The 9,757-nt window shown below is 47.1% G+C and overlaps 1 protein-coding gene across 1 annotated transcript; it reads left to right on the top strand.

Moving 5' to 3' along the window:
- The first annotated feature begins 92 nt into the window (after nt 1-92).
- On the top strand, nt 93-6,181 carry LOC135524911 (calmodulin-lysine N-methyltransferase-like). The gene is made up of 4 exons (XM_064952755.1): nt 93-446; nt 1,102-1,286; nt 1,380-1,444; nt 6,168-6,181. Exons 1-4 carry the CDS (start codon nt 279-281, stop codon nt 6,179-6,181), a joined length of 432 nt encoding a protein of 143 aa, XP_064808827.1. The 5' UTR covers nt 93-278.
- The last annotated feature ends 3,576 nt before the right edge of the window (nt 6,182-9,757 follow it).

Here is a 9,757-nt window from a genome sequence, read left to right as displayed (position 1 = left end):
ATCCATCCCAGACGGCATACGAGTTGTAACTCAATACTGCGTTCGATGATGTTGGTAATAAATTGCTATGTCTTGCTGTCATAAGTGTACGGAAGTAGCATGCTTTCTCCAGCAGCACCGGAGCAGTAAGGGTTTTACCGGTTGATGTCACGCTACCACTGTACTACTTGTCCTATTCTGTGAACAAACAGAGCCATACTCGCTTTATTAGACCGTGTGTTTTACACTGTAAATCATTTAGAATTTTATTTATTTTTGCCCAAAACACTGAAGACAGGATGGAAGGGAAGTTGACAGGTGAACCAGAAAAATGTAAATATCACGAATCGCCGTTGCCATCCTTGCCAGAAAATAAAGAAAAAGAGCTAACTACCAACCACCAATCCAATCGAGACCCTAATTGTGGAACCGACGTAGCTCGTGCAAGATGGACTCTCCTACGACAGGTAAAACAAGCGTCACATTTCCAATGGGTTTGTTATCAACTGACAGAATCAATGTTGCATTGCGCCTAACGTTAGCTAGCTAGCTAATATAATTGCGCCATTAGCTAGCTAGATATATACTGGCTTTAGCTAAGCTACATTTATCATCGATTTACCATTCATAGACCTGTATCTGTATTTACAGTAACATGTGTAACTGAGATTATATACAGCTCTCCAGTTCCTCTGTCCCAGTTGGGCTGTAACCATAACAGTGTGAGGGCATGACCTGAGAGGGAGGTTTTGTCCTTACATGGGCATTTCACTGATACACAAAATGCTTCCAGAAATATCCTCTTGCATTTCAAATACTGTAAAGTATAAAAAATACAAATAAAACATCACTAATTCATGTTGCACTATGCACGTGCTAGTAATAAACTTAAGGTGTCCTGTGACAAGTTAATGACCACACTACTACAGGAACTGTGGGGATCAGTTTCAAGGATGAACAATAGAGCCTGGAGCCATATCAGATCTTCATCACTAGGCTAGATAGAAGGTTCTAATTCCTCCATGTCACTCTAATTTGATCAGTACATGTGTTTTGAGGTGGTGTTTTTAAAGCAGGTCAGGTTGTGTGGTTTGACAGTTGCTATATCTCCCACTCCCTCAGGTGCTGAGACAGAAACAGCTGGACAGTGCAGACTCGGAGGTCAAGCAGGTGTCTGTCCGGAGATTCTCCTCCTTCAACCTGTTCAACAAAACCAGTGTCATGCACCAAGAGACCGATGACCCCTCCGAAGGCCAGTGGGTGGAATACACAAGTGCTTCCTTCCCAGAGTTCAGTGCCTTTCTCAGGTGGGTTTGAGATCCTTGTCCTGTGTTTAAGCCAAGCACCGTGTAGCTTACACACACACTGTATAATCATATTACTCTCTCATTCATTTCCAGAGATAACCTCGGGCCCATCAGAGTGAATGAGGTTCTCAACAGTTTTGACAATACAGGGAATGTCTGTGAGTACATCCTCCATATACATGTTAAGAGTGTGCGTTCATTTAACCTATGACTACCTCCCTATGATGACCTCCGGTAACACACTGTTTTCCCACTTACATCGATTGCTCTTCTGGTGAGTCACTCAGCCTGTTGGAAAGAGAGAGTGAGAAAAGGCTATTTTTACCATTATCGCTGAGGGCAGATTGAGGATCACCTTTTCATAAGGACTTAACACAGTCTCATGCAATACAAATGATCTGATGTTAAGCTGTGGAAGCCAATCAAATCAGTATCCTGAGGAGATGGTGATGAGGTGAGAAGGTCATGCAGCTGTTTTTCCATGGTAATGGAAACATTGTTTTCTGTTCTGCTACCACGGTGACAGCTGTCCTGTATCGTCTTATATAACGCTGAGTAACAGTTTGATCAGTAAATCAGAGGTTGTTTGTAGAAGAGGGAACCCCTCAGGGAAGGCTGCATCTCTCTGTACTCCCACTAGCAGGCAGCGCTGATCAGCAGTATTCACACAGCAGAGCCAGAGAGAGCCTGGGAGCTGCCTCTCTCTTTCTATGCCTGCCTGACAGCCAGGTCATGTGATCATGTGATCCCCACCAGCCTGGCCTTTAGCAGGCCCACATACCTGCTACCCAGTGGGGTGAGCATTCCACAAATGTGATGAAAGGAACAGATTGGCTAAAGCTGTTATCTGTGTTCTAGCTCCCTCTCAAGTGAGCCCAAACTCGAGTGTTTTGTTATTATAGCTGAGGACTGTGGTCGAACAACACTGGTGGTCTGGGCTTTTCATTCTGTGTTCCTGTGTGTTCACTTTTCCTCTTTCAGAAAATGGGTCCACAGAGAAAATACAAATAATTTGTCACCCAGGATATACACTGAGTATACAAAACATTAGGTACACCTTCCTAATATTGCGTTCCACCCCCCTTTTGTCCTCAGAACTGCCTCAATTCGTTGTGGCATGGACTCTACAAGGTGTCGATAGCGTTCCACCGGGATGCTGGCCCATGTTGATCCCAAATGGTCCCACATTTGTGTCAAGTTTGCTGGATGTCTTTTGGGTGGTGAACCATTCTTGATACACAGGGGAAACTGTTGAGCATGAAAAACCCAGCAGTGTTGCAGTTCTTGACACCTTCAAACCGGTGCGCCTGGCACCTACTACTGTACCCCATTCAAAGGCACTTAAATCTTTTGTCTTGCCCATTCACCCTCTGAATGGGACACATACACAATCCATGTCTCTATTGTATCAAGGATCAAAAATCCTTATTTAACCCATCTCCCCTTCATACACTGATTGAAGTTGATTTAACAAGTGACATCAATAAGGGATCATAGCTTTCACCTGGATTCACCTGGTCAGTCTGTCATGGAAAGAGCAGGTGTCCCTAATGTTTGCGCCACGCAGTGTATGTTGTGATGTAACAGTACACACGGTAATCATTGTATGTAGCTATGTAGACCTATGCATATATTAATCCTGATTTGAATCAATAAGATAATAAGGACCGCTTGTGTTTGATTGGATGACTTAGCAGCCCATAGTGTATGTTGAGCTTTCTTTACAGTCACCTGATTGGTTCCGGTTATTCCTGTGTCTTCATAGCTATGGGAATCAGAGGGTCATCTGTGAGCCAGATGGCTACACAGGGGTCTAGGGTGGTAGTAGAGGTCAAAACTGGGACTGTACTCAGTCATCCCACATGATCAGGTCACACAGCACAGCATTTCCCATCACCTCAGCTAATCCTGAAGGACCTGAAAACAGCCAGAAATAATAAGCCGTGTGTCCCCTTGCCCTTATTAGCATATCTGGGTTACATGTAGGCCTAGCTGGTGTAAACTAGGGGTCATAGGTAATACTAAAATGCACTTTGACCCTTCAGTATAATAGAGTAATTATTCAGATGTATTGTGGCATTATACCAAACAAGGATATTTACTTCTGAAAGATCTTTACCTCTAACTATTAGAGGTTCTACAGAATTCTGTCTAAATAGAGATTGATGTGGTATGAAATAGACAGCTGTAGGCTCGATGTTGTTGTTATTTGTCAGGAGAGCTGATGATCCTATCTGCTTAACCTTGTCTGACCTGCAGCTAATCTGGTGTCCAGTTGGTAGACTGAGGGATGAGAGAGGTGACCCTATCACCAGGACCAGGGTCTGGGGTTAAGAGGGTACAAGCGAGCCCATCTGGTAGGAATGTGGTGCTTCCAGCTCTGTTCGTTCTCCTCAATGACCACAGCAGGATGCTTGTCTTCTCCACCTCCCTCGTACCATCCCAGCGAGAGGAGCTATTCACTGGCTCAGATAGATAGATATCTGGCTCCTTGACCCACATCTGGTCTGGATTTTCCTGGGGAGGGAGAGGGAGGTGGAGGTAGAGATTCTAGAGGTAGGGGGCCCTGGGTCCTCACCGCTAGGCAGTGCCTTTCAAACCCTCCTCTCAACCACTTCTAATTGATCTCACGCATTGCTAGGCCCAAACATCTCACCCCAAATACCCCTGTCAGAAAGGCTGGAGGGGGAGCTCAGGAGCTCATTGTCTGAAGAGGGGGTGCCCCTTGCCCCTGTGTTAGCTGCCCCCTGCTCCCCTCCACCCCCCCTCAACTTTGCACATCCCTAAATCCTCCCCTGAGGAGAGTACATGCCACAATCCTTGGGCTCCTTCTCTTCCTGAATGGGAGTCCAAAACGCTGGGGGTGGATTAGTCCTGCAAATGTGTGCTTCGGTGCTCTATGCTGCATTGGCCATAGGAGTAGGGCTTGTAGGGGGGCTTGTTTTAGGGTTTAACTGGCCTTGTTTCCTGTGAGGACCAATGTTTCCAGGCACAATGGGGATAGGTGGGGCTGAAGAGGTTTTAGCTGGGTACATGAGAGCCTTGTTGACACAGGGTTTGGATTGGAGAGGAACGGCTGGTTTGGGGGGGGGGTGTATGCTAGGCTAGGTCACACGTTGGGTTCAGATAGTCATGTGTCTTAGAGAGCTCCTCCATTGTAGGTTTCACTCTGTGCTGTCATAAGACTCTACAGGGAGGTGTTGTAAGACATGCTGTGGAATGAGCTGGGTGAATCAGGGCTACAGGGGGCATCCTTATGCTGTGGGATGAGCTGTGTGAATCAGGGCTATAGGGGCATCCATATGCTGTTGGATGAGCTGGGTGAATCAGGGCTATAGGGGCATCCATATGCTGTGGGATGAGCTGTGTGAATCAGGGCTAAAGGGCATCCATATGCTGTGGGATGAGCTGTGTGAATCAGGGCTATAGGGGCATCCATATGCTGTGGGATGAGCTGTGTGAATCAAGGCTATAGGAACCATCCATATGCTGTGGGATGAGCTGTGTGAATCAGGGCTATAGGGGCATCCATATGCTGTGGGATGAGCTGTGTGAATCAGGGCTATAGGGGTCATCCATATGCTGTGGGATGAGCTGTGTGAATCAGGGCTAAAGGGGCCATCCATATGCTGTGGGATGAGCTGTGTGAATCAGGGCTATAGGGGTCATCCATATGCTGTGGGATGAGCTGTGTGAATCAGGGCTATAGGGGTCATCCATATGCTGTGGGATGAGCTGTGTGAATCAGGGCTAAAGGGGCCATCCATATGCTGTGGGATGAGCTGTGTGAATCAGGGCTAAAGGGCATCCATATGCTGTGGGATGAGCTGTGTGAATCAGGGCTATAGGGGTCATCCATATGCTGTGGGATGAGCTGGGTGAATCAGGGCTACAGGGGTCATCCTTATGCTGTGGGATGAGCTGTGTGAATCAGGGCTATAGGGGTCATCCATATGCTGTGGGATGAGCTGTGTGAATCAGGGCTATAGGGGTCATCCATATGCTGTGGGATGAGCTGTGTGAATCAGGGCTATAGGGGCCATCCATATGCTGTGGGATGAGCTGTGTGAATCAGGGCTATAGGGGTCATCCATATGCTGTGGGATGAGCTGTGTGAATCAGGGCTATAGGGGCCATCCATATGCTGTGGGATGAGCTGTGTGAATCAGGGCTATAGGGGCCATCCATATGCTGTGGGATGAGCTGTGTGAATCAGGGCTATAGGGGCCATCCATATGCTGTGGGATGAGCTGTGTGAATCAGGGCTATAGGGGTCATCCATATGCTGTGGGATGAGCTGTGTCCATTCAGACCTCTGTTTGGGCCCAGCAGGTCTCTGGAAACAGGCTTTATAATGTGGCTCCTTTACAAAACCTTTCATTGTCACTTTGGTTACAACTCTTTTTAGTCTTCTAATCATCCTCATTACCCGGTGACACGACCCCTCCTGCTGTCTCGTAGGCCCGAGAGCTTACATACATCACCGTGTGTGTGTCTTTGTGTGTGTTCAGATACCATAGCTCTATAATGGATGATCCTGCCTTAATGCAGAAAGTGTTCGAGCATGAATATGTACGCCTGTGTGAGTGTGTGTGCACATTTGTGTATGTGTGAGTGTATTGCATACTGTGTGTGCTTTAAGAGGTTCCCCCTGTGGCCCTCCCTTGTGCCAACCCTTTAGCAGCCCCTGTTTGCATAATTATGCTAATTCACTCTGCCAGAATGCTATCTAATTATATCCCGTTAGACAATGGCGGAGGGCTGGGGCCCTGGGTACTACATGCAGGTCTGGGGGCTGTAACTCTGACACACTGTGACACTGCAACTCTTAACTCTTGTGTTGGTGACAGTTAATTAGTGCTCCCCTGTGTGTGTTTACAGGCCAGGCTCTGTGACGAGCCTATGTGCCCCTCAGTGTAACACTATACTGGTGGAGCGACCAGCGCTGCTACACACAACCACTGTTACAGTGGAGTCATTGGCTTAGTTAGAGAGCATGGTGCTGCTAGCACCACTAGGGTTGTGGGTTAGATTCCTGCATGGCCCACATTAAGGCTACTGGGAATGTCACTATGAATCCTAAGTTGCTTTGGATGAAGGTGTCTGCTACTACATGACAACTGCATTTATTTACCCAATTATATTATATTTACAGTCTTGAGTTAATCTAGTAAATTGTAAAAAGCAAAGTAAATGGTTTGTGAGTGTGATGTGAATGTACCCTTGGGCCTGTCTGTTTGCTAGGGGGAGGTGTTGGATGTGATGATTAGCTTTTGGGCCCCGTGTGGCTCAGGGGATGAGAAGTGGGGAAGAGTTGCCAGTTGACTTAATTTAAGGTAATTGGTTTGGTTCCATATCTTGAGGAAATGGCTTTGCCTTCTACAAGGGTTAGGCTGTTAAGAGCTCAGGGGTTCGTGTCCAGGGCAGGCAACTGTCTTAGCCCTGAATAGAAGAAAAAAACATTCTCAGAGAAAGAAAACACACACACAAACAATAGACGTACCACTGTGGAAAATAGCCAATGAATACAAGGGCTAGTGAAATAAAGCCCCCGGTGAAGTGTATGGTTGGTTGGGTATTGGTCAGTATAGGTGGTAGGAGATGGGGGTGGTGAAACCTGAGCGTTGCCAATGAGCAGGAGGATTAGAGAGGAAATGATGGTGGCCCAGTCAGAGCTGCCCTTCATTGTTAGACCAGTAATACTGTGGTAATTACAAAGACTACATACTTTAGCAGCCAGCCAGCCAGCTCTCTCTCTCACTCTCTCTCTCATCCTCTCTCTCTCTCTCTCTCTCTCTCGTCCTCTCTCTCTCTCTCTCTCTCTCTCTCTTTTCTTCTGTTGCAAAGGTATTAGAGGGAGAATGAAAGAGGGAGAATGAAAGAGTAATACCACACCCCAGAATGGCACAATTATTGGATTTTTCACCACTTTAGTCACCCTCCCCAGAAGCCAACCCTCCCCAGAAGCCAACCCTCCCCAGAAGCCAACCCTCCCCTGACGCCAACCCTCCCTCCTCCCCTCCTTCCCTCCTCCCCTCCTTCTAATCAGGTTTTTAATTCCAACCTGGCCCAGTGTGTTAACCTACAACTAAAACACTCTGTGAACCCTACGCTTCCGATTCTACAGAGATCCATAGTAAGTCAAATTATTTGCTAAGGCCACTAGATGCCAAGCATGAACATGAATGGAATGAAATTGTGGATAGGTGCAGAGCTGTTCTCCCTATTATACGTGATGCCTGCAAATGTCAGCGTGTATGTCTGCACATTGTGTTTGTAATGTGTATATGCACATTGTGTGTGAGTGTCCTCCCATTAGAGAGATAAGTGATTAGTGCATGGTGGTTAATTAGTGGCTCTTCGCTCTGCGTCCGTGGAGTGCCATGCCGCATCATCCTATTGGTCCTTTCCTTCCACCCTTTTCACCTCACAAAACCCTTCGCCGCTGTTTGCCTAGCAACGGCTACACGGCTGGTGAGGAGTCGTCCGGGCCTAATGGAGGCTACTTAATGATGTTTTAAAACAAATAGATGATTATCTGATTAGCGTCTTTGTTGAGAGTGCAGTTTATAAATGGCCACCCTGCAACATGCTTGAAACATCCCTGCAAAACCCGCATCAGGAGAAGGGACCACTAATCATGTGTTAGTCTAAATGATGTTTGTGTATAATGTTTGTGTACTTGTTTCATGTGTTCTTTTTGTGTCAGTTGCATTGCTTTGTTTGTGTAGATTAATTGCTACGGTGCACTTGGTGTTGTGTGGTCTTTTGATTTGTGTGTTTTATGATTTATTTATGTCTGTTTTATGTGCTGTAAATATTCATATATATTCATGAAAAATTCAAACTGTTTGTAAAAAGGCATGTCATCAGCATACTTGTCCCTTTTTGTGCATCTGCCCTCTACATTTGAGTGAATTTCGATCAGTTTATTACCATGTCTTTGACGTTGTTGTTGTGTTTGTCAGTGAGGTACTCGACCATTAGCTAGCATCCAAACCCCATTCCCTTACTTTAGTGTGGTTGTGTTCACACTTGCAAAGCCCAGAGTGGCCCTGTCAGTCAATCACTGTTGTGACGCTAATGGAGATGCTAACGCTAATGTAGCTTGTGCAGGCCCTAATCTAGCCTACAGTTGCGCATGTATTTAAGTGGCCCTCCGAGGGAGCTGTGCTACTGGAGGATCCCTGGGCTCTGGGCCTGTAGGGACCATTTTCCTGTGACTTTAGTGGCAGCCAAGGGAGCCAGTCACTCTGTCAACCCCAGGAGAACACACTCACAGCCTGGCAAGTGACAGAATGCACAGTGGCGGTGTTCATTTAGTGACTGACTTGTATGAGGATGGTAAGTGGGCCCTTTAGGGCTGTTTGTTTTTGTCAGGGAAACGTGGAAATGTGCTGCTGGCTGACAACAATTAACATAGTCTTTTTGTTTGTCTCTCTCTTTTCATTTGGTCTTTCTCTCTGTCTCTTGTTCTGTCTATCTCTGTCTGTGTATTTATCTCTCTGTCCTTCTCCCCTTCTCTATCTCCATCTCTCTCTCTCTCTGTAATAGCTTGGCCAGGATGAGTACAGGCTGTGGGGCCCCTGCAGCAGTGTTTTAAGGTCATAGCGCGCTCTCTCAATAGTGCTGACTGGGCCAGTGTCTCACTGACAGCTGATCCAACAGCCCTAGCAGGCTGGAGACAGTCCATTTCTCACCCTCCTCCTCCCTTTCTTCTCCTCCTCTCTCTCTCCACAGCGGGTGATGGCTGGGCCAGCCTTTGTGTTTGGCCAGTCAGGCCTAAACCCGGGCCCCAGGGGCTGCTCGCCGGGGAGAGCCCAGGCCGCAGAAAGGGAGAGAAGAAAAGGAGAGAAGTAATTATGTTCAGTCATTGAGTTCTGAAGATCCCTGTGTTAATTACGGGGCCGCTCGCTACAAAACACCACCAATTCAAGTGAAAAATGAGGAATGTTTGCGAGGGTGGATTGGAACATGACACCTCTGGGCTCCAGCCTTGCCATGAGAAGCCAGATTAAGATGGCCGAGCCCCCTGTCTTCCCTCCCTCGTCCTCCCTCCTTCCCTCGCTCTTTTCTTTTGTGACGGAGAGATTACGCACACGGGGTCCGGTTACAGACCCGGGTCCATTGTCCTGCTCACTGTTTCATATGTGCTGATGCGGCTCCGCATCACTGGCTTTTCAGGACAGGGGCCCGCTCTCGCTTTCTTTCTCTCTCTCTTCTTCGATGTCGCTCTCTCTCCTTTGCTCTCTAACTCCTTCCCCTCCTTATTCATCTCTCTCTTCTTCAATGTCGCTCTCTCTCCTTTGCTCTCTAACTCCTTCCCCTCCTTATTCATCTCTCTCTTCTTCAATGTCGCTCTCTCTCCTTTGCTCTCTAACTCCTTCCCCTCCTTATTCATCTCTCTCTGCTTCTGTCACTCTCTCTCCTTTGCTCTCTAAATCCTTCCCCTCCTTATTCATCTCTCTCTT

This window comes from Oncorhynchus masou, chromosome 31 (genome assembly GCF_036934945.1).
Source record: "Oncorhynchus masou masou isolate Uvic2021 chromosome 31, UVic_Omas_1.1, whole genome shotgun sequence".
NCBI classification, from domain to species: Eukaryota; Metazoa; Chordata; class Actinopteri; order Salmoniformes; family Salmonidae; genus Oncorhynchus; species Oncorhynchus masou.
This window is presented reverse-complemented; position numbering and strand designations above follow the sequence as displayed.